Source organism: Muntiacus reevesi, chromosome 11 (genome assembly GCF_963930625.1).
Source record: "Muntiacus reevesi chromosome 11, mMunRee1.1, whole genome shotgun sequence".
NCBI classification, from domain to species: Eukaryota; Metazoa; Chordata; class Mammalia; order Artiodactyla; family Cervidae; genus Muntiacus; species Muntiacus reevesi.
In genome coordinates, this window is record NC_089259.1 from 17701480 (window position 1) to 17727128 (window position 25649).

Sequence of the window (25649 nt, forward strand, 5' to 3'; positions counted from 1 at the left end):
GTTAGAGAGGAAATTTGTTTTTAGCTTTTCATGTTTACTGCTTAGCAGTGCTATGAAAAACAGATTGTAGTAGCCAGATACATGGCATCAGTCTCCTCAATCTATTTTTTTTTTTCCCAATCTATTTTTATGTCATTGGAGAGAGAGATAATATAAAACGTACACAAAATTATGTAAGTTCTTTTGAGCTAGACACGTTTAAGTTTATCCATTGTAGGAGAGCAAACCTGGGAGAATTCTCACAATGAAGCTTCTGCTGAATCAGAAATGAAAGGAGTTCATTTTGAAATGTTAAAACTTATATAGTTAACTATTTCATGAGCAAGCGAGGTACAGGGCAGTTTATAATTATTTATAAACTTTTTGTAAATGTTGTCTTTCAAAGAGGCCTGTTTTATTTAGGGAAGAAGTCTTAACAGTCCATGAGCCAAACAACTGTTTTAAAAACAATTATGTTCTTTATACTTTTGTCAAGAGAATCTCTTGATGCTTTTTTATTCTGACTTCTCCATCCATTGTCTTCCTTTTAGAACAAAATGTGCATGTCTTCAACTGACAGCAAGGAATTCCAAGACTTGCCCCTTGTCAAGTAATAAAATAACCACTGGATATAAATATAAAAGACTAGAGAGACAGATACCTACTGGGTAAGATACACTGTGGATTGTTGCAGGGTGTTTATACCTTTGAAGGAGGGTACTTTATCATTGTGGCCTATTTAGTCTTATAAGTGTTGTTAATGCTTAAAGGCAATGCCAAAGAATGCTCAAACTACTGCACAATTGCACTCATCTCACACGCTAGTAAAGTAATGCTCAAAATTCTCCAAGCCAGGCTTCAGCAATACATGAACCATGAACTTACAGATGTTCAAGCTGGTTTTAGAAAAGGCAGAGGAACCAGAGGCCAAATTGCCAACATCTGTTGGATCATCAAAAAAGCAAGAGAGTTCCAGAAAAACATCTTTTTCTGCTTTATTGACTACACCAAAGCCTTCGACTGTGTGAATCACAATAAATTGGAAAATTCTGAAAGAGATGGGAATACCAGACCACCTGACCTGCCTCTTGAGAAATCTCTATGCAGGTCAGGAAGCAACAGTTAGAACTGGACATGGAACAACAAACTGGTTCCAAATAGGAAAAAGAGTATGTCAAGGGTGTATATTGTCACCCTGCTTATTTAACTTCTATGCAGAGTACATCATGAGAAACGCTGGGCTGGGGAAAGCACAAGCTGGAATCAAGATTGCCGGGAGAAATATCAATAACCTCAGATATGCAGATGACACCACATTATGGCAGAAAGTGAAGAGGAACTAAAGAGCCTCTTGATGAAAGTGAAAGAGAAGAGTGAAAAAGTTGACTTAAAACTCAACTTTCAGAAAACTAAGATCATGGCATCTGGTCCCATCACTTCATGGCAAATAGATGGGGAAACAGTGGAAACAGTGGCTGACTATTTTTCTGGGCTCCAAAATCACTGCAGATGGTGTTTGCAGCCAGGAAATTAAAAGATGCCTACTCCTTGGAAGGAAAGTTAGACCAACCTAGACAGCATGTTAAAAAGCAGAGACATAACTTTGCCAACAAAGGTCCATCTAGTCGAGGCTATGATTTTTCCAGTGGTCATGTATGGATGTGAGAGTTGGACTATAAAGAAAACTGAGCGCCGGAGAATTGATGTTTTTGAACTGTGGTGTTGAAGAAGACTCTTGAGAGTCCCATGGACTGCAAGGAGATCCAACCAGTCCATCCTAAATATCAGTCCTGGGTGTTCATTGGAAGGACTCATGCTGAAGCTGAAACTCCAGTACTTGGCCACCTGATGTGAAGAGCTGACTCATTTGAAAAGACCCTGATGCTGGAAAAGATTGAGGGCAGGAGGAGAAGGGGACGACAGAGGGGTGAGATGGTTGGATGGCATCACCAACTCAGTGGACATGGGTTTGGGTAGACTCCGGGGGTTGGTGATGGACAAGGGAGGCCTGGCATGTTGCCGTTCATGGGGTCGCAAAGAGTTGGACACGACTGAGCGACTGAACGGAACTGAACTGAACCCTTATTCTGTGCCAGGCATTGTCTCAAACACCTTGTAAATACTGACATTTAATCTTTTTTTAAAATTAAGTTTTATTGAAACGTAGTTGATTTCCATGTTGTGTTAGTTGTGGCTATGCAGCAGTGTGATTCAGTTATGCATCTATCCACTTGTTTTTAGACTATTCCCATATAGGTCATTATAGAGTATTGAGTAGAGTTCCTGTGCTGTACAGTACGTCCTTACTAGTTGTCTATTTTATGTATAGTAGTGAGTATGTGTCAGCCCCCATCTCCTGAGTTATCCCCCCCACAACTTTCCTCTTTGGTAACCTGAAACTTGTTTTCTACATCTCTGACTCTATTTCTACTTTGTGAACAAGTTCATTAATACCATTTGCTTAGATTCCACATATAAACAATATATGATAATTGTCTTTCTGACTTACCCAATTCATTTAATCTTCACAAAACCACCCTATGCCATATAATCCATATTATATGGTGGTACCATATACTCCCCATTTTAAAAATGGAAAATTGAAGCACAAAGAGATTAAATCCGTGGTCACGCAGCTAGTGAGCGCTGGAGCCGTGATGGGGACTAGGCAGTCTACCCTGGGAGCCTTCACACGTAGTCTCTTCCCCTCAGTAATTGTTAGTGAGGTAGCAATAGGAAGTGCTTTTGCTTCTAATTTAAGATGTCTAATTGATTTTTCTCTTGTATATTTTATTGACAAGCATTTATGAATGCAGCCTATTATGCAAGTGTGATCGACGAATATGTCAAAACCGAGTTGTCCAGCATGGACCTCAAGTAAGGCTACAAGTGTTCAAAACTGAGAAGAAGGGATGGGGAGTGCGCTGTCTAGATGACATTGACAGAGGGACGTTTGTTTGCATTTATTCAGGTAAAGCAAAGGTTTACTTTCACATTACGCTGTGGTAAGATCTGTATTTCTGAATCTCCATTTTACTAGTCAGGGCCACTGAGATCTTCTAGCAAGGGCAAGAGCGACAGTATAGGAGGGTTATCAGAGGATGACAAGTGACTGGGAAATTGAGCACTGAAGGGATGACATGCGTTAGGAGGTACCAGGTGTTCCAGAAAAGAAAGGCTAAAGGATAAAACTTGGGTTACTGCATGAGATTTTTTTTTTGGTCTCTGTGGCTGCAGATGCTTCAGGATAAAGTAAGAAAACTTTTAAACAGAAAAATGACTGATTTACTAAGATAAAGATTATTGGTCAAAGACTGTCTTCATCAACATCTTGAGCTATTAGAACTTAACAAGTTAATGTTATAATGAATACCTTTAGGTGATGATTCAGTCAAGGCAGTTCACTCCATTTCAGGGATTCTATAGAGAGTTGCCCATGTTCTGAGCAAAGCCTCCCTCCGGTGTGTTACGGTCATGCAATTACTGATTCTTTCAGGTCATAGCCCACAGGCCAGACACGTCCATCTCTAGTAGTCTCTTCCTTTTACCCCAGAGTGTCAGGCAAAAGTCCTCACTTTCTGTGTGTACCATGAAGTGAGAAAGGTTGGTGAAATGTGGCTCTCAAGGCAGTCTGAAGGAAATGTGGGACCCCAGGCAGCAGGGACCAGAGCAGTCCTCCTCATCTGGAATTCCAGGTTCACTTCAGTGAGGGCACGAATCCTGAGTTCAGAACAGTCACAGCTGGATCCCTGGCACATCCCACTTACAGACACACATACTGCACAACTTGCCTGAACATTTGTCTCTCATATTTCTCAGAGTAACTCTTTGATAAAAGTTAGCTTACCATGAAATGCCAGATGGTGTCCAGGAAGTATTACTGACTTTACCTACTTTGCTAGAAAATGCACCTAAGGGTATCTCTCTAATCTAGCTGTTAATTTTGACTTGTTAACTGTAATTTTAAGTTCCTTGAAAGAAAATGCATAAACTTCAGACTAACCTTTTGATTACATTAAGGCTTAAGGTGAGAACAGGCACATATCACCACAGATTTAAATACATCACTTTATAAATAAAGTTTTTAAATGATAAAGTATTCATAGCTAGATACAAAGGCTATAATTGTAAGACTAGAGTTCACCTCTCTAATTTCCTGGAGTGCTTTCTGATCTGTATTTTTGTTTTATATTATTGTAGCTCAATCTCTTGTCTTCTGTGTTATTTCACAACAGACAAATACTTGTTCCTATGTTTTTTCATGTACTGGAAGATATGAAATCTCTTCTTGGTCTTTTATTTTTATTATTTCTCACAATAGTATTCTGGGATGAATTAATGTTTATCTTCATTATAGAAATGAGGTACACCATACACAGTTCTAATAGAGCAGAAGAGATGCCCTTTAGTTGCCTAGTAATTATATTACTTTTTGTCATATTTAGCTCTTTTACTTTTTTCTTTTAGGAAGATTACTAAGCAGATCTAACACTGAGAAACCTGATGCTATTGATGAAAATGGAAAAGAAGAGAATATTATGAAAAATATGTTTTCCAAAAAGAGAAAAATAGAAGTTGCAGATTGTGAGATTGAAGTTATCCCAATAGAACTGGAAGCGTGTCCTGGAAGTATGGAGACTCAGGAGTATCCACCTAAGCTCCATAGTAAAGAGCCTGTTATGTGAGTGAGATCGTAGGAACCCAGTCAAGATTGAGCTATACTGTTTACTACCAATTAAGAGTAGTTCTTTCTTTTTCTTCTTTCTTACTTTCTACTCCAACTTCTGTATCTCCTATATATCAATTTACTTCATAGTTGTAAGTTTAACACTGAGAAATCTAGGGCACTTAAATTTAAAAATCTAACCAACATGCTGTATTTCCTCAGTTTCCATCTGTGAAACTTCATCTTTAAAAACTTTGACTTTAATCAGATTGTTTATGGATGTCATGACTTTGGCAGTTCTTTTTATTTTCTATCACCATTTTATTTGCAAAGGTTTTCTTAGATTTTCTTCATTTTTTAAATATACTTCCAGAATGATTAACTTTAAAATATGGTTATTCTAGTGAAGAGTAGGCATAGGTGTTATAACTTAGATTAATTTCTAATGAATATTTACATAACAGTAATGCTGTCTATATTTCAGGGCACAGTAGAGAGCATTTTTAGTGATTTACAGAATAACTTTGTTTTCCTTTTCAGAGGGATGAAATATAACAGCATTTCAAGAATTCGGTATCATTCAGTCATTAGAAGTCCTAAAACCAAGACGGTCATTATTCAACACAATGGGAAAAATATGGTAAAAAGTGCAAAACATATATGGTGCCCTTCTGAGAACGTTAACTACTACTTAATTCAAATTGTTTGTGTTACTTAATGTGTAGGATTTCTTTTATTATTTTGTAATGTGGTGCTGTTGAAGTGTTAGGACTATGATTTTTACTGACTTTGTATCCTAAGTAACGGTTGGCATGTTCCCAGCTTAGATATAGAAGGAGAATATTGATCATGATCTGACAGTGAGACTGTCAGCTCTACTGAGACTGAGAGCTATAGAGTGTAAGAATTCATGGAAGAAGCTAAAGTGATAGTATTACATAAGAAAGAAGGATGGAGTAATTTCGGTTGAGGAGATATGGTTGTGAGATGTAGGAGAAAGAACAGAAGCAGTCTAATGAGAGAATCATCCAGAAAGCAGCACTTTACATGATAGCCTCTGAAGATACACTTTTCAGTCTGTCCTAAGAAGAATAACTAGTCAGAGACTGTAACTTAAGAGAATGATGCAAGAAATAGAACAGGCAGACAAAATGGTAGCTTCATGGCTTGTTGGTGAAAAATAAAAATTCTAATGTAGGTGGTACACAAATATTTGCCCTCTGCCTAGTAACGTACAGAAGATAACTCCTTAATTCCACATCATTATGCGAAGATTGGGCCAGATCACATAGAGCTGGTTTGCCCTCCAACACTGCACCTTAACTAGCTGGTTAACATCTTCTGTCTGCATTTCTTTTTCTGTAAAAGTAGAATAATGGTATCTGCCTCAGAATTAAAAGGGTTAAATGAGATAACGTTAGGAACTTAGTGTAGCACAATGCTTGACACCCAGCTGAGTGCTCAACACATGCTGACCGTTGAAGTACATGGGTGAGAATAGTAATGGTCATATGTGTTGCGTGCCACGCATTGTGCTAAACCTAATACCACTTTTTGAAAGTTATCATTACCATATAAAGTGATTGCAGTGTCCTCAACTCATGGAGACTAGGCCGCTCCTTTAACCTTTTCTTTCAAGTAGCTAGCCAAAGAGTGTTTTTAATCTTTGCACATCTTATAGTGGTAGCCAAATTTATCATCTGGTATCAGAATTGAGGGATACCGACATACCTGTCGATATTTGTGTTTTATTTTGAATTTATAGTGCCTCAAGAATGTCTAGACAGTCCTTATAATTTTCATAGCTGTGCCCCACTAAAGTGCCTGGGAGTAGAACACAGTTAAAAGGGCTCCATCGTGTCAGAGATTGCTCAGGCTATCAGCGTTGACTCTTTGAAAACTAATCTAATTGCTGCAGTCTATGGAGATTGATACTTGATGAAAGAGGCCTTACAGCTAACTTAAATTCTTTTTCCTAACCTAGAAAGTAAAGACATCTTCCTTGTTTTCTTTTAAGGGATTTACTTCCTCAGAGTCTGTCGCCTCAGAAGATAATGGGGAACTTAATCCGGCTCAAGTACATCTGAACTCTAAAGCCAAGGAAACGAGAAGTAGGCTTTGTTTCATTCTGTGGTTGCCTGCCTCTTCTACCTTTTTGTCTCTCTTGCTCAATACTTGTAGCTCATTTTTTCAGACACTGTTACAAAAATGCTGCATTCATCACAAGGCTTTCTATATGTCTAGATCAGAGGTCGGTAAACCGTGATCTGTGGGCCACATCCAGCCCACCACCGGTTTATGTATGCCCTGTAAGCTGAGATAATTTTTACCTTTTAAAGTAACTAAGAAGAGATGAGAAGATAAATAATACTTTGTGACACTCAAAACTTATAGGAAATTATAATTTCAGTGTTGCTGAATAAATTGTATTGGAAGATAGCCACACTCTTTCATTTACATATTGTCTCTATTTTCACATTATAGTAGCAGAGCTGAATACTCTGAGATGGTGTAACCCACAGTGTTTACTGTTTGGCCCCATACAGAAGAAGTTTGCTGACCCCTGGTCTAGATGCCAGCTGTGACCTGATGCTGGGCAGGAGAATAGTGTGGACAACTCACAGTCCATCTCTGGCTTTGGAAGCCCTGCCCAGGACAGCCATCTCCTAACTCTTTGTTTAGGCTCCTTTAAAAACAGACAGGACATTCTCCTGCAGTATTCCAGCCAGTGCTGCCCCAGAGGATGCTTAGTAAAAAAGTGAAAATATTGCTACCCTGAGTGCTCATCTTTCAGTGTTACCAGTCTTGCCATGGTATAGACTATACAGTCTATGGAATTCTTCAGGCAAGAATACTGGAGTGGGTAGCCTTTCCCTTCTCCAGGCATCTTCCCAACCCAGGGATCGAACTCAGGTCTCCCGCACGGCAGGCGGATTCTTTACCAGCTAAGCCACAAGGGAAGCCCAATTTAATATTAAAACCTAACAAAACTGGACTTTGGTTTATTTGCATTTCAGTATATCCCTCAGTGAAGAGATGTTGCTGAGACATGACCCTTTGTGAAGAACTGACTGACCGTGGCCTTTTCTCTCTTTGGGCTTCCTTGGCATATGCACCCCCAACTCCCCACCTTCCTAGTATTAATAGAAAGAAGGACACCTTTGTAAATTTATATCCTGTTTTTAGACAGAGAGGGGAGAGGACTGAGAGATTTTCCTGTATTACTGCTTAGCTCAAATTGCCCTTAGCTCAAAATAGTTCTTAGGTCAAAGATGTGTATTTGAGGACAACATTCTGATATATCACCATTTAATGCATGAAAGTCATCTGAATACTATTGCTCTTGGTTCTTTTGTTGTTTTCATTGACCAGTACATATAGCAGGCAATACAAAATGTACTGTTAATATTATTGATTAATATTAATAATAATTAATATTATTAATTAACATGTACTATTAATATTACTGCAAGTAACCCATGATAGGAAAAAGCAGCCAGAAACAGTGATTATTACATCAAAAACATTAATTTTAGAAAAGTATAATTTCTTTCTGCCACTGAATTAGGTGGCACAAATGACTTTTTAACAATAATTTTAGGTATTCCATTTGACATGCATTCATACTTTTGAATATTTTGGAAAATTATTTTCATTATTGGATAAGAAAAATAAGCAGTTCATCTTCTAAAGTAGTGTTGTTTGTAAAAGTGTAATAACTGAATGATCATCTAGCAAAAACATATACAAAATCCGTAGCTGTAGTTATTGCTACTGGGCCTTAGAGTGGGTGACTCTTATCAGGGTCTCCCCAGCCTTTCATTGGTATCATAAAGGCCTAAAATGCTCCCTAAACCCTCTCTGTTACAGCTGTTTAGAATATATTTAAATGCAGAGTCCAAAGTTGAAGAGAAGTCAATTTGTAAGTAGAGCTTAAGCATAGTTACAGCAACATGTATACAGCATGTATTCATAAAAAGGCATTGTTAGGTAATAGAAAGAAGGTAGACTTCAGAATCAGATATTTCTGTGTTTCTTACCCCACTTTTCATTATTATTGCTAGTTAGTTGAGTGAATCCCTTAAGCCTTCAGAAGCTCAGAGTTTTCATTTGTAAAACTGAAGTACTGTGTACCTTAATACATTGTATGGATTAGCAATAATTAACTTGCAGTTAACTAGTATTGTTACTCTCAGCAGTGTTGCTCAGCCAATTATATTCCCTGACAATTCCTTCCAAAATGTTTATTAGAGGACTCAAGCTCAAACCAAGTTGAAGATTCTGAAGACAACAATGTGATAGATATAACCAAGTGTGGAGAAGAAACTCCGCCAGGGGGCACATGTCACCAAGCAGTTACACTGGATGACAAGAATGAGGTTCAAATACAAAAGCCCCAAGAGGAAAAATCTCCAGCATGTCAAAACCAGCAGGTCTTTTGTGGTAAAGAGTTACCAAATGAAACCAAGGATGCTTCATCTGATTCTCTAGAGAAGTTCAATAAAGGGAATGTGTTTTTATTGGATGCCACAAAAGAAGGAAATGTGGGCCGCTTCCTTAATGTGAGTATATGGGCTGAGATTCCTATATCTAAACACATTTTTTTCCTAGGCTTCTTCACAAAATCATGAGGAAAATATGACTGACAGATTCTAAAGCCACACTACCTGGATTAGAATGCCAGTCCTCTACTTATATGACCTTGGACATCTCACTTGACCCCTCCAAGCTGTATTTCCCACTTCAATAATATGGAGTTAATAACTGTCTAGAATGCTGTGAAGATTAAATGTATTGTATATAAAGTGCTTAAACGGTATCTAGCACACAGTACACATTTGCTTAAAGAAACTATAAGAAATGATAAGTAAGAAAATCATATATATTTACTGAAAGGCTTTTAAGATGCATTCCTTTGAAAAAACAATGGGGCACATAGAATAAGTTTTTCTTTTGTGTCGCATATAATAGAAGGTCTTATTCAGAAATACCTCTATTAAAAAAATTAGTTGGGAGCACTTACGTTTTACTTACTCTCACTAAATTTTTAGTGATTTAGTGACTTCGTACTGGAGAAGGCAATGGCACCCCACTCTGGTACTCTTGCCTGGAAAATCCCATGGATGGAGGAGCCTGGTGGGCTGCAGTCCATGAGGTTGCTAAGAGTTGAACACAACTGAGCGACTTCACTTTCACTTTTCACTTTCATGCATTGGAGAAGGAAATGGCAACCCACTCCAGTGTTCTTGCCTGGAGAATCCCAGGGGTAGGGGAGCCTGGAGGGCTGCCGTCTATGGGGTCACACAGGGTCGGACACGACTGAAGTGACTTAGCAGCAGCAGCAGCAGTGGCTTAGTACAGAAAACCAGTGCGTTTATCAGAATATTGCATTTTACTATCTTACTCTTTTTTTATTCCTAAGCCATAGTCATTTGCTGTTTCTGTGTATGTTTGGGATATATGTAATGAGACTTATTTTCATTTATATAGAGGAATATTTATGATTTCTCTGATTTAAAGTTCATTGGGCTTCCCTGATAGCTCAGTTGGAAAAGAATCTGCCTGCAGTGCAGGAAACCCGGTTCTCTTCCTGGGTCAAGAAGATCTGCTGGAGAAGGGATAGGCTACCCACTTCAGCATTCTTGGGCTTCCGTTGTGGCTCAGCTGGTAAAAGAATCCACCTGCAATGCCGGAGACCTGGGTTCGATCCCTGGGTGAGGAAGATCCCCTGGAGAAGGGAAAGGCTACCCACTCCAGTATTCTGGCCTGGAGAATTCCATGAACTGTATAGTCCATGGGGTCGCAAAGAGTCAGACACAACTGAGCAACTTTCACTTCACAAGGTTTATTGACACTTAAGACTCCTGGCATCTTCATGATGAGAGGGATACTTTGTATTATTGCCCATAACTACTGTGTAGGGTGGAATTAGAGCTAGCTTTTCCCATCAGACTGCCAGTCTCGTCTCTCCTGCCTCCTGCCATCATACATGCTTTTTAAAGAATGTATAGTCCCAGAAATTTTCCAGGGGAAAAAAGAAAAATACCTTTACCACTAGTCCCAGTGTATATAGACTGTCCTGTCTTTGGCCAGCCGGACCGTGCAGAAGCCACCTGCATTCCTCCTACTCTCTGGGCTCTACTTTGTTCTGACTTATCCTACCCAGGAGGGTGATGAGGAGTCGTGGAAGCAGGACGGGAACTTTATGATAGCCTCCACACATCCTTTGGAAAGGTCCATTCAGGTTCACTGATCTCTGGATATGGCCTTAATTTTCCTCTTTGCTCTGTATCAGAGCTCTTCTTCCTCTCCGGGGGTTCAGTTAGTGGGATGGGCAGCTTTGACTTTTCCCTTATGGAAAGCATGCATAGCCCAAGATTCTTTTATGTATTTCCTTTGCTAAACTGAAGACCTATTTATTTATTTATTTGTGGCTGTACTACTTGGCTCACAGGATCTTAGTTCACTGACCAAGGATCAAACCTGTGCCCTCTGCAGTGAAAGTAGAGTCCTAAGAACTGAACCACCAGAGAATTCCCTCAATACCTCTTCAAAATGTGACATTTGAATGGTTTGAAATTGATGTTTACTGATCATTTTACATGTAATTCATGTGCCATCAGAGGAAAAAGTACTCTCAAGTCAGAAAATCTTTGAAACCAAAGAGCTTTTTTTTCTTTCTAGAGAAATCTGTTTGGCCTTTTTCTTTTTCTCTCTCCTAGTTAGAAGGATACTTGGTTAACAAGAGAATCCTCTCTGAATATTGGAGTGGGTTGCCATTCCTGTCTCCATGGGATCTTCTTGACCCAGGGGTCGAATCTGGGTCTCCTGCACTTTCACTACTTCTACACTATTGCCAAACATGCTGGAAGCTACTTAAACATGCCAGGAGAGCCAGGAGATCAGTAAAGAATGATCCCTAGCAAAGGACTGTCGTGGCTTTCTTTCCAGTCAGTTACGTTGAATAGTGGCTGCACTGGAATGTTATGATTGGTCTCACTATCTGGATCCCCTTGTTTGTAGGAGGAGAAAAACAAGGCTTTTCCAATTTAATTTTCTACATAGATAATCCCGTCTCATGATTTAAAAACTTAAGTAAAATAGAACACCTTAGAGAATACATACAAACAGAATTGTTTCACGGCAGCTCTGACCCTGCCAAGTAGGTACCCTGAGTAAAGCTCACCAGGCTCAAACTGAAAAAAAATGTATGGATGATAGGAAGTTATCATTGAAATCTAACAGTGGTAAATGTGTCTGAGGAATATTGCTGGGATTCAATTCCTTTATGAATCTGGTGATAGATGACTGTGTAGCAATAACAGCTCATGTGCAGCAAAATAACACTGGATTGGTGGTGATAGGAAATAGTTATCACCATGTTAGAAGCCTTGGAAAAACAATAAATAATGGTGTGTTCAGCAGAGAAATCAATTACCTACATAGATACCCTTTCCAAAGGATCTGTTTGACTATGGTGTAAAATTCAGGTCATAACATATTCTTCATATTAAACTTTTTGTTTTGTTTTAAAAATAATGTACTCTGCCCCTGTTCACCCTGCCCCCAATCCACCCTCTATAGTAAAATCATTTTTTATTACTTTTTGGTATATTCTTATAGTGTTTCTTTATGCAAATACAAGTAAGTGTAAGGATGTGTTCTTATTCCTACCCCTTACCTAAAAGATAGCATGTTACATTCAGTGCCCTACACCTTGTGTTTTAAGTTAACAGTATACTCTGGAGATCTTTCTGTATGAGTACACAGAGCTCCTCATATTTTTTTTTTGTTTATAGGTGCATATGGTTTCAATGTGTGGCTGTCCCGAAGTTTAAATAATCCTCTTTAGGTAGACATTTGGATTGTTCCAATCCTCTACTGTTGAAAACAATGTTCAGTAAATAATCTTACGTGGATACATATGCAGATATATCTGTGGAATACACTCCCAGATACTGGATTGTTGAATCAAAAGATAAATGCATTTATAATAATGATAAATAGGAGTTTTTACTATTTTTCATTTCTACTGGCAAGATGTAAGAATGTCAAAACAGGGCTTTCTGAATGAATTCCTACCATCAACAAAATTGTAATGAGCTGTGATATTTTGCATACTAGTCAGGAAAAAAAAGAAATAAAAATAAGTAAGATGTGTTGGAAACAGAATGGTATTCTAATGCTTCAAAGAACAATGTATCAGACTTTATGTTATGTCTAACTTATGTGTTTGTCTATTTTTGTTAACAGCATAGTTGTTGCCCAAATCTTTTGGTACAGAATGTTTTTGTAGAAACACATGACAGAAATTTTCCCTTGGTGGCGTTCTTCACCAACAGGTTTGAAACATTTTTTAATATGATTAATTTTGAAATTGTGACTTTAAAAATAACAGTACAAAAATATTAAAAAAAGATATATGCTATAGCCCCAACATTCTGGTACCCTAGAATACTCAGTCATCCCAAAATGTTTAGAGGCGATAAAATTTTAAATAGTTGAAATTTTAATTCTTATTTCCTCTTAGAATTAATGTCCAAAAAAGGCTAAGAATTGCAGGTCTCAGCCAGTTCAGTTCAGAGAATAAATGATGCAGAATGCTACATCTTTTAAGTCAAAACTACCCGCGATTACCTCCCCAGGCCTCAGCACATTGCTGGGGCCCACTCTTTTTAAAAACACACTTCCTCCCTTGTGGATATTGACAAGTTTCTTCTTATTTGGGATTTTAATAGATGTGAAATAAAACTCAAATGATTATCCTTAATAAAAGAGCATTCCTAAGTAGTGGATGTTGGAGAGAGAAAACCATATTGTTGAGGAGGGTTAATGATGTTAATATGAAAATTGATTATAGTAAAATTTGGTTCATTCAGGATAATTTATGATTATTTTTAAAATTTCTACTTTCTAGGTATGTGAAAGCAAGAACAGAACTAACATGGGATTATGGTTATGAAGCTGGGACTATGCCTGAGAAAGAAATCCTCTGCCAATGTGGGGTTAATAAGTGTAGAAAAAAAATATTATAAATCTAGTTAATGCCTGCTCATGAAATCAGCTGATCAAGCTGAAACTAGGGCCATGCAAAAGAAACCCCACTGGTCAGTGGAATTAATTTACATTACGACCTGTCAAGAGAATTCCTCCCAGTTTACCCTTATTGGGAGAGTTTATTTGCATTACTTAGAAATGCTTGGAACAAAATAAGGACATTTTCATATGCATAGTCTATCTCTTTATTCTTACTGCTGTTCAACTATACATGAGTAGAATGGATGTGTATATTTTATATGAAATACCACTATATAATTTGTAACTTATTTGTAAATTATATATTCAGAAGAACAAGTGTCACAATTGATTTCAGCACTTCTTACTGTTTTTGTAATTATTATCTTTGACTTTCAGGGCCCACAGGGCCAAATTTCACCTCTTTACCTACAAAATTTATTTATGTTTAATTCCTGGCAAATAATTTACCATTGTTAGCCATAAGATGGGCATCAGAGCCTGAAGAATATTAATATTGTGCATATTACTTCCAAGTATTTTAAGTTAATTGTAGAAGCTCCATGCAAATAGTGTCCTGTAAGTCCACTTGAATGAGAAAGAAGAGAAACTCTCCTAGGGGAAAGTTTTGGCACATTTTTTGAAATGAAACTTCTTTTCCACAGATTCTCTTCACTCCTTCTATACAAACACAGGAAAAGAGGGAATAGAAACTTGGAGGAGCTGAAATATTTTTGTTCTAGACAGAGTAGAACCGTAAGAAAAGGAAACTTAAGAGAATAGTCAGACAGGGCTTATTTATTGCCAGAAGAGATGGTGTTGGGTAAGAATTTCACTTACAACAATTCTGTTGAAAAAGTCTGAAACAAACAAAAAAAAAGTCTGAAACAGACCGTTGGACTTTCCTGGGCATGATGTGCAAATTATTTTCCTAGAGAAAAAGGGAAAGATTTACTCTGCTGTAGGTTTCCTGACCATGATCATCTAGTGGAAAGGGGGTGAAAGTCTCCCAGAGTTAAAACTAACTTCATCTGTAACTAAGATGTACATTTGGCTGTCAGGAAATTCTCCCGGCCCTTGGAGCCAGCATGGGAATACTAGCTCAAAAAGGAGTAATTGAAGTAGTTCTGTTTTTTTTAGGGTTTGTTTTTTTCTTTTTTCTCAGCTTGCTTGTGGGTTTAATTACCTTTGGTTACCTTTCAGACAGTGGAGAAGGAAATGGCAACCCACTCCAGTATTCTTGCCTGGAGAATCCCGTGGACAGGGGAGCCTGGTGGACTGCTATCCATGGGGTCTCACAGAGTTGGACACGACTGAAGCAACTTAGCATGCATGTATTGGAGAAGGAAAGGGCAACCCACTCCAGTGTTCTTGCCTGGAGAATCCCAGGGACACAGGAGCCTGGGTGGGCTGCCATTTGTGGGGTCGCACAGAGTCAGACACGACTGATGTGACTTAGCAGCAGCAGCAGCACCTTTCAAACAAGAATTTAAATTTGTACTGAATTTAATTTCTTAAAAATATTGAACTAAATAAAAATTTAACTTGAAGGTGGTTTAGAGAGTGGGAAACCAAAGAGCTAGGAAAGGGAGCAAGAAATTGTAACCCGACAGCCACAGACAAATGGGGAAAGCTGAGAAGTTTATTTATTCACAGTAAACATGCAGGAATTTTAGGCAATGCACTGAAATAAAATGAAGACACTTGAAAAGTGTGGGAAATTTGTACAGAGATCTGACATCTTGATCTTCTTCATCTGTACTGGTTCCCAGTTGTCATTTCCCATCAGCATATTAGAGATTCCCTTTGTCTTTCCAGTGTCAGGTTTATTTCTAGTTAAATCCCCTTATTTCTCCTTTCATTGATTTACTGCCACATATGGGCATGGGGTCACAAAGAGTTGGACACAACTGAGTGACTTTCACTTTATGAGTGAAGCACCATCCTTCAGTACCTTTTGAAAGGGAAAAAATGAGAGGTAAATGAGACTGTACGTTTGAACATGTTCTTTTGCCCTTACACTTGATTGCTGTTTTGGCAGGGCAGAGAGTTTGTGAGTAGTTTTCATACCCAATTTTGAATATACCTGCTACATTCCATTGTTGCTGCTTTGAAATCTGAAAGTGTTCTCACCTCTGGCCTTCAGAGTGACTATTGGAAGTCAGAGGCCAATCTTTATCTTTTATATTCATGACCAGTCTTTCTCTCTCTTGAACCTTATAGCGATCTCTTTGACCCAGTGTTCTATTCCCAGTAAAGGTCTATTATTATACCTCATACTAGGTGCTTGGTGGGATCTTTCAGTCTGAAAACTTCGTTCTTCAGTTCAGGGAACTGTTCTTGAAGTGTTTCTTTAATGATAGCTTATCTGTTCTCTCTTTCTAGAATTCCTGTTACCCAGACATAAGACCTCCAGGATTGGTTCTCTGATTTTCTTCTGTGTTAATTTCCAGCTTTGTCTTCTTGCTCTACTTTCTGGGAGATTTCCTCAGTTTAATCTTCCAATTTGTTTGTTGTGGTGGGTTTTTTGGTTTCTTTATTTTTTTTGGGGGGGGGTCTCATTTTTTTTATTTCTAGAGCTCTCTTTGAACGTTTTGTTTTTCTTCAATAGTATCCTATTTTTGGTTCATGGTTGCAGTATCTTCATGGTTCGTGGTTGGAAAATACTATTTATATAGTACATCACCACACAGGCATTCGTGTCTATATTTTCTTCCTGAATATTCTATGACCTACAAGGTTTCTGTTTTCTTTGTATGTTTCCTTTGGTCTTTGTCTTTCAGGATTTAGGCTTTCCTCAGTTAGCGGCCTTGGCAGTCTGCTCCTCCTTGAGAGTGAAACACTGAAAAGCTGAAATTATGACCTGACAGTGGGAGAAGGGGCCCTTCACCTGCTTCACTTGGCCCAGCTGAGCTGTTCAATCTTTTATTTGGTCTCTTTAGGCCTTTCCTTTTGGCCTGGCAAGGAGTCAGTCTTACTGCTGGAAGGCAAAAATCTGCTGCCGCGCCTGCCCTTTTCTCTCGTCTTGCTGCTCCACACACCTGCTTCTGTAATTCATGTGTGTTGGTCAAGACTAAGTTACCCTTTTTAACCCTGTTTCTCTTCTGACCCGAATTTGCCTCCTTTCCTCTCTTCAAAACCTGCTCAAAAAGCAAGACTTCCAGAAGTTTTTTCTTTGATTGCCTCAGCAAACCACCAGCTATTACATGTTTCTTTTTTACAGAGCAACTTATTTTGTAACTGCGACTTAATTACCCGCGTCTGTGTTCCTTTGTGTATTTGTTCCCTGCGCCAGAAACCTCATCTTGTATGGTGCTGTGTACCCTATGGGTGCCAAATAAAGGCTTACCACTGGAAACTGGCATTGCACTCAGTTAATACTTGGGGGGGGGGGCGAGTGTGGAGTGTTATTAATTTTGATTGTGCCGCATGGCATGTGGGGTTTCAGTTCCCCAAGTGAAGGAGGAAACAGAACAGAATCTATCTTGAATACCGGACTCCATCTTGGGCCGGACTGTGGACTTTGAGCTATATGCACAGTATCTATGGAAACGACATACCAACTGGAAAACCAGGTCCCCTGGATGGAAGCGCCCCAGGGCTCTCCATTCCTAAAAGAATACCCTATAGTCTGTGTAACCGAATAGAATCATACATTCTATTATGCTTATTGGGGTATGACCACAAGCCAATTGATAATTGTCCACTGTTAGCTACCTAGACTTAAGGCTTATGAACCACGGGTTAACTTTGATTGTATCTTTCTTTTTTCCTTTGTTCAGACTAGTTTCACGGGATTTTCAGGAAATGGGTTTGGACACGTACGCCTACGGTATATAAGTTTTTCACAAAAACTGGTCGAGGTACTTGACTAAGAGGAGACTGTGCCTTGGGCCCGCCAGTATAATAAACTACACTCCGCTATCTGCATTGTCCTTCTGAGTGAGTTTGTTTCCCGAAAGGTGTGGCTACAACATTTGGTGCATTGGCCAAAGTGAGGGAAACTCCTCACTTTGAGGAGACAAAGTCCCACTTGGGACTACTCCGAGGACTTGTGACTTGAATCTTCTAGAGGGGGAAGGCACCTCGCCTTCTGGAAGGATTCTGCTTCTCAACGCCCAGACCTTTCACGTTAGCAGGTAGTGGACGGCAGCAGGGGAACTGAGGGCTCAGGTGAGGAAGAACCCACCCAACAGGGTGAAAGAGGGGGCCTGATCACCCCCCTGGGAGGGACTAGAAGGGGCACGGACCCACAGGAGCCTGGAATAGGCAGGCAGTGATTGCTTGGTACACACGTTGATGAGCGTGCTAGCACTTAGGAAGGGAATTTGTGAAGGTCGTTTAGGAGGTGTGTCCACGCCGTCTCAGGGTAAATTATTACCAGCGATTGCCAGGGGATTTTTAGGATAGAAAACATCCTTGTATGTTCGTATTATGCCCTCCCCCAGGAGGTGTCCCGTCTGCTGTGAAACTCTTGACCCCCTTGAAATCGTTAGACTAGAAGGAGGGGGATATATATAAGTGAGTATGAATTGGCTTTTCCAGAGACGGCCTGGGACATGGGATATTTAACCCATCTGTGTTTTCATCCGCACCTGATCAAGCCCACCAAGACAGAATGGACTTTAAGGAAAAAACAGTCTTGGACCACGTGGTGTTCTGGTTCGGTTGTGCAGTGCCGACCAGCAGGTGAAGACACGACAATCCCCCTTCTCCCTCTGGGATGAGGCAGGAATTGGACGAGGATGACCTGCCCCTCCCCCATACTGGATGACGATGCGCCCGCCGGCCCAGTGCTCCACCAGGACCTGAGGCCGCCGTAATGCCCGATTCAGGGCCAGATGAAGTTCCTGCAGCAGCTGCTGCTGCTCCACCAGCTCTCCCGGAGGTCGTAGAGCCGCCACCTCGGCGGGCTCTGATCCCAATGGCAGAAGCCTCTGGCCAACACTTCCAGGATCTTACTCCAGCCAAACTGCCCAATCTATACCCGCCTCTCCCGGTGAGTACTGACAAGAGGGGGAGGGAGACGTTGGAATTAAGCAGAGACTGCGCTCTGCCAGAGAGCTGGAGGGAACGAAAGAGAACAGACAAGAGACTTACAGGGCAAGCTGCTGCTCTGGGAAAATCTATCTCGGGCCCTCCGGAAAACCTCCTCTGCCCCAGGGACAGGACAGTCCTTCAAGCGGTCCCAACGGAGGCCCCAGGCACCGTTACAGCCAAACCAGTGTGCCTGGTGCCGAGCTTTTGGCCACTGGAAGAAAGAATGCCCTAAGGCAAGGAAGGAAGAGGAGGCTCCCGCAGTTGTGGGGCTTGCTGACTTGGAAATTAAATAGGGCTGCTGGGGCTCAGAGATATCAGGTCCCTGAGAGCCCATGGTAACCGTAAAAGTGGGGGACCAAAACATTGACTTCATGGTGGATACAGGAGCAGAAATGTCGGTAGTAACAAAACCTGTGGCACCACTGTCCAAAAAGACTACCCTGTATCGGGAGAAGAGATGATTAAATCATTTTGCCAGCCCAGAAAATGTCAGATGGGGGGGCACCAAGTGATTCATGAATTCCTATACATTCCTGAGTGCCCGGTACCCCTGTTGGGAAGAGACTTGCTCTCCAAACTAGGAGCACAAGTGACTTTCTCCCCTGAGGAGAGGCCCACCTTCCGGATGGGCTCTATGATTTATTTGCTGTCTCTCTCAATACCACCCCAAGATGAGTTGAAGTTGCATGAGCCTCCAAAAGAAGAACTGGGTGGGCCAGAAGAGCATGAGAGAGAGCTAACTCATTCCCTGAGGTCTGGGCGGAAGACAACCCCCCTTCCTCCAGGCTGACTAAACATCAAGCCCCAGTGATAATAGAACTCAAACCAGGCACCATCCCGGTTAGAAAGCGCCAGTACCCGCTACCGATAGAGGCCCCGGGCCGCATACTACCCTACATCAATAGATTAAAACAAGCGGACATTCTGGTAGAGTGCCAGTCAGCTTGGAATACGCCAATCCTGCCAGTCAAAAAGGAAGGACAGTACTTTAGGACTGTACAAGATCTCAGGCTAGTCAACCAGGCTACTGTGACTTTACACCCCACTGTTCCAAACCCCTATACCTTACTTAGCCTCCTCCCACCGAGGACTAAAGTTGATACTTGCCTAGATCTCAAGGATGCCGCCTTCTGCATACGCCTCGCCCCAGCGTCACAGCCCATCTTTGCCTTTGAATGGGAAGATCCAGTCGGGAGCACCAAACAACAGCTCACCTGGACCCCCCCACAAGGGTTTAAGAACTCCCCAGCCAAAAAAAAAAATTAAAAAAAAAAAAAAGAAGAAGAACTCCCCAGCCATCTTTGGGGAAGCCTTGACTTCTGACCTGGACTCATTCCATCCGGAAGAGTATGGATGCTGGCTCCTACAATACGGGGATGACCTGCTGCTGGCTGCCAAGACCAAGCAAAAATGCTGGAAAGACACAAAAGCACTGCTCCAGCTGCTGATGGAAGCAGGTTACCAGGTGTTGAAGAAGAAGACACAGATCTACAAAGAGGAGGTAAGATATCTGGGGTTTGTTTTAAGAAGGACACAAGGTTCCAGACCCTAACTGGGTCCTATATACTGATGGCACTAGCCTGATAAAACAAGGACAACGGCTGTCAGGTTAGCCAGAGCAGAAGGGGCCATTAAGACTAAAAAAAAGAAAAATGGTAAAAATTTCCAAGTGGCAAATTGTTGGTACCGGAGGAGCTGGCACACACTCTGGTAAGCCAAACACACCAAGCGACCCGCCTAGGCCATGCTGCCTGCTCACAGGTTAGTGCTGCCTCTCGGCACAGACAAAAACCTCCGGGTATTCAGCTGAAAGGCACGCTGCCCTTTGAACACTTAGGAGTGGACTTCACTGAAATGAAACCTCAGGGACACTACCGTTACCTGCTGGTCATGGTATGTACGTTCTCAGGATGTGTAGAAGCTTTTCCTACCTGGGCTGAAAGAGCATCAAAAACAGCCTGGTGCCTGCTTAGAAAAATAGTTCCCAGATTTGGATTTCCTACCAGCGTTAGATCAGACAGTGGCGCAACTTTTGTAGCTGATTTAGTAAACTGCACACTGCATATAGGCCCAGAGTTCAGAAATGGTGGAATGAACCAACCGGACACTTAAAGAGACTCTCCGAGTAGATCATAGAGACTGACTGCTCCTGTGTGGACTTGCTTCCAACGGCTCTGCTCAGACTCAGGATGACCCCACAGTCCCAAGGCTATTCTCCATACGAACTTGTGTATGGGAGGCCCCCTCCCATAATAACACAGGTGTCAACAAATTTACCTCAGGTAAAGGGGGATAGGATTTAGCAACAGATGGAACTGGGTAAGGTAATAAATCGGGTGACTAAGTTTGTACAAGAAAGGGTGCCATTCCCCCTTGGGAAACAGATTCATGAGTTTATGCTTGGTGACCAAGTATGGGTCAAAGATTAGAAACATGATTTACTAGCCCCTCGGTGGAAGGGCCCTTATACTGTTATTCTAACTACCCCTACTGCAGTTAAAGTTGCAGGTATTGCCCCTTGGATCCATCATACGAGGGTGAAGATAACATACCACGCAGACCCAGAAAACGCTGAGTATACTGCACAGAGGGACCCTGCTGACCCTCGAGAGACTAAGACCATCCTTAAAAAGAAAAAAAAAATAAGATCCTGGACGAGCCCCTTGAAGATGAAGCCGCATAATCAACTCCTGCTGCTTGGTCTTATCAACGTACACAGTCCTATGCCAATTTCATAATACCTCCAACTGTTGGGTGTGTGGGGCTATGCCTCTGTCTGTGATGGATGGACTTCCCTTGTAGCTGTCACCGCTCTGCCAAGATTTTAAACCACTCTGTTCTTTTCTGGGACACAATCACAATCTCTCCCTGCTCTCTTGGTGTAAGCCAGACCTACAGTCAATAGACTCAGGTCATGGGGTTACATATTGTGTAAACACCAGTTTCATAAAAGTAACAAAAGTGGTAATTCTAATTAAAATGGTTTTGGACATGCTCACAGCTGTTCAAAGAGGGACCTATGCTATAATTAAGGTTAAATGTTGTGTATATATTCCTGATTTATCTGACAATGTATCAGCTGCTTTAGATGTCATAAAAAACCAGGTAAAAACAATGGCAAATGCTAGACTTCGGTACTATCTTGGGTGAAGGGTGATTGGTGGAAAAATTAATTTACCATTGTTACAGTTGCCTTGATAGTTCTGTTCTGAGACCTTGCATTTTACAATATTATAAGCTATGTAACCCAAAGGTTGGTGTCGTTCTGCCAAATTGGCGGTCAGAGAGCCAGGATGCAATATGAATGATGCTCATACTATGAGTTAAGAGCATCAAGAGCAGGGAGTGAAGGAGGAAACAGAACAGGCTCTATCTTGAAAGCAGGACTCCATCTTGGGCCAGACTGTTGACTTTGAGGTATGTGCCCACTATCTATGGAAACGACATACCAACTGGAAAACCAGGCCCCCAGAAGGAAGAGCCCCAGGGCTCTTCATCGCCTATGGTTAACTGTGATTGTATTTTTCTTTTATCTTTGTTCAGACTAGTTTCAGGGAATTTGGGGGAAATGGAAGTTTGGACACATACGCTTAGGGTATATAAGGTTTTCACAAAAACTGGTCGGGATCCTTGGCTAAGAGGAGACTCTGCCTTGGGCCCACCGGTATAATAAACTGCACTCCACTATCTGCATTGTCCTTCTGAGTGAGTTTGTTTCCTGGAGCGCGTGGCTACAACACAACCAGGACTGAATCCGGGCCCCCTGCAATGGTAGTGTGGAGTCTCAATCACTGGACCAGCAGGGAAGCCCACGTGATATCGGCTTTTGAAAACAACGGGTAATCCCTCAGGGAGACCCATTACTTATCCAGCTGAGTCCAGGGGCTTCGGCCACCTTTCCTCTGACCCTGGATAAGTGGGCACAGGGTGGGGAGGGCCTGGCGTGATTATTATTATTATTTTTTTTTTTTAACGCAGTTCGAATTCAGAAGCCCCGAGCTCCCGTTTGAGAAGCCATCTGCAAAGCATCGGTAGGCTTCCCGGCAGGGGAAATCCATCATCTAGATTTCGCCAAAGCGGACTTCCGGCGGCGGGGACGCAGCGCGCAGACATGGACCCGGCGGGGCCTTCCGCGCCCGAGTGGACCCGCGGCGCCAGCTGGTCCGAGGCCCAGGCCGGGCGGGACGTAGTCCCGCTCCCGACCGGTGAGTACCGCGCCGGGGGCGGTCGGTGGGGGCCCAGGGCCGCCCTCCGGTCGCCGCCTCACGGGGGTCGCTGGCCCCGCCTCCGAGACCGCGCTGAAGTCTTTGCTCCGCGGCCGCGGGGCGTCCAGCGCCAGCGGCCCCGCGCCCAGACCACTACCCGGGCCTCGGAGGGGCGAGTTTGCCTCCGTTTACCGTGTGCCTTGCCTCCCCCACTGCAGATGGGACAGCCCATTGCTGCGGTCCTATAGCGCTAGGATTGCAGCCAGCTGGGGAAAGCGAAAGAAACGCCTGTCGGTTTCCTTTCCCAGCGCGGCTCCACCCGCTTCTAAAACAATGCGGTCGGAGAAGTGCCCCGGGAGTGGGGAGCTAGGCTGGAGGTGGACCCCTTTTGAAGACAACTGGTCAGTTGGGTCTCAGGATCAGTTGTTCAGTCGCTAAATCGCGTCCGACTCTTTGTGTACCCTTGGACTGTAGCCCGCCAGGCTCCTCTGTCTAAGGGAGTCCTCAGCAGGAATACTGGAGTGGATAGCCATGCCCTCCTCCAGGGGAGCTTCTGGACTCGGATCGAACCCCGGTCTCCTGCACTGGCAGGCGGATTTGTTTTTTCTTTAACCGCTGAGCCACTGGAGAAGCCGGGCGGGGAGGGGGGTGGGGGCGGGCTGGCCCGGTTTAAGGAAGCAGTTTGGAAACTTTCCACAGAGAATGAAACGTTTTGGAACCACGCCCTCCCTGTCTTTAAGCGAGACAGCAGCCTCTTGAGGGGGCACCTTTCTTGCCGTTCAGCAGGTGTGGATGTTCTAACCCGTGTAGGCCTTCTTTCCGGTGCAGGCTCAGGATCAGGTGCCAGAATACACAGATGAGCTGGGCAGACCCTGCCCTAGAGAATCAAATAGGCAACTCGTGTGTGAGCTGCTGAGAACCAGAGAGGCGCAAATGAAGGGCTCCTTCAGCTCAGCCTGGTGTTCAGGGACACCCTGTCTTCATTTTAAAAGGCAGGAGTCAGTCACCCAGGTTGAAAGGGCAGTCCAGAGATGAAGTCTCGAATAAAGGTGCCCGCCACAAAACATCAAATGGCAGCCACAAGGGAAGCAACATGCTGACTTTCACTTTAGCCAGCGAACATTTAGCTAGGGGGCTTCCCTCGTGGCTCAAATGATAAAGACTCTTTCAGCAATGCAGGAGACCTGGGTTTGATCCCTGGTTGAGAAGATCCCCTGGAAAAGGGAATGGCTGCCCACTCCAGTATTCTTGCCTGGAGAATCCCATAGGCAGAGGAGCTTGGTGGGCTACATACAGTCCATGAGGTCGCAGAGTTGGACACAGCCGAGCGACTTAACATGAGCACTAGTGATCATACAGAATGCGAGATAAGTTACTGGAGATGAGGTTGCTTCCCGACCCTTTCCCCAAACTCCAGACTCCTATAACCAATTTAATCAATGCCTGGAACGATCTCAAACTCCTGTTTGCCTGCGCACACCCACATTCTCCAAAGCTGCTTAACCACTAGGAGCCTTCCCCATTCCATTCACCCAGGTGCTCAGACCAAAACCCTAGTGTCATATCCGGTGCCGCTCTTTCCTCCTTACCTCCCATCTCACGTGTTAGTCAGACCAGTCAGTTCTGTCTCCAAAATTTATCTCAAGCCTGACCTCTTCTTGCCACTTCTATCACTACCATCCAAGCCACTATCATCTCAGGCCTAGACTGTGGGTTTCCTGACTTCCACTCTAGCCTCTCATACAGACAAGACTGTACAGTAGCCAAAAGGGCCTTATAAAACAAAAAGCAAATGTGATTCCCCTGCTCAAAGCCCTCTAGTAGTCTCACTGCTTTCAGAATAATCTCACTGTGGCTACTGTGTACCCCATGTCCTGACCTGATCCAGTTCCTACCCATCTTGATGACTGCCACCCCTCACTGCCTTGTGAGTCCTCTAAACCCCCACCATATTCAAATCTCTGCTCAGAGGTAACCTCCACAGACAGCCTTGCCTGCCCACCCTGTGTGGAAGAGCCCTCCCCCGACCCACATCAGTCTCACCCTCTTTCCCTTGCTCGGTTTTTCTTCATAGCACTTACTACTACCTGAAAATAATGTATATTTGAGGGTCTGTCTCTACTACTAGGATGTAAGTTTCATGAGTGTTGAAATTCACTTCTTATTCCCTGCTTTATTTCTAGTGCCTAAAAGGATACATAATAGATGCTCATCACGTATTGAAGAAACCAGTCAGGCTGCATGTAAAGAGCTTGGCTTCTATTCTTTAGGTGATAGAGAAGGGGTTTTAGCAGGAGAGAGACACGGACAGTGGACATTTTAGATAGCTCACTCTGGCAGCAATGTGAAGAAGGAAGTGGAGGCATGACAAGGGAAAGCAGGAGGAGGGAGATGAGATTATCAGAATGGACAAGATAAAAGACAGTGAGGGCAAGGCAGTCCATTTTTCCATACCGCTGCCAGAACTCACTCTCCAGTGCACATGTGCCTGCACACAGAGATCAGGTCATGGTAGTACCATTCAGTTCAGTTCAGTCGCTCAGTCGTGTCTGACTCTTTGCGACCCCATGAACTGCAACACGCCAGGCCTCCCTGTCCATCACCAACTCCCGGTTTACTTAAACTCATATCCATCGAGTCGGTGATGCCATCCAGCCATCTCATCCTTTGTCGTCCCCTTCTCCTCCTGCCCCTAATCCCTCCCAGCATCAGTTCCATTAGGACCTGTTAATTAGGACCTGTTG

General features: G+C 42.5%; 1 protein-coding gene across 8 annotated transcripts in view; it reads left to right on the top strand.

Annotated features, from left to right (window-relative positions):
- SETDB2 (SET domain bifurcated histone lysine methyltransferase 2) overlaps nt 1-25649 on the top strand; it is an 80460-nt gene that overhangs the window by 23530 nt on the left and 31281 nt on the right. The window contains exons 7-14 of one of the 8 annotated variants that reach the window (XM_065901967.1): nt 531-647; nt 2781-2950; nt 4447-4660; nt 5186-5285; nt 6663-6756; nt 8897-9207; nt 12899-12987; nt 14864-17018. In XM_065901967.1, the coding sequence (XP_065758039.1) occupies nt 531-647; nt 2781-2950; nt 4447-4660; nt 5186-5285; nt 6663-6756; nt 8897-9207; nt 12899-12987; nt 14864-14987 (1219 nt within the window). In that variant the 3' untranslated portion in view covers nt 14988-17018. Of the gene's footprint in view, nt 1-530; nt 648-2780; nt 2951-4446; nt 4661-5185; nt 5286-6662; nt 6757-8896; nt 9208-12444; nt 17019-22626; nt 22906-25649 lie in introns of those variants that run through there. The other 7 variants (XM_065901968.1, XM_065901969.1, XM_065901970.1 and 4 more) reach the window with 7 other exon arrangements.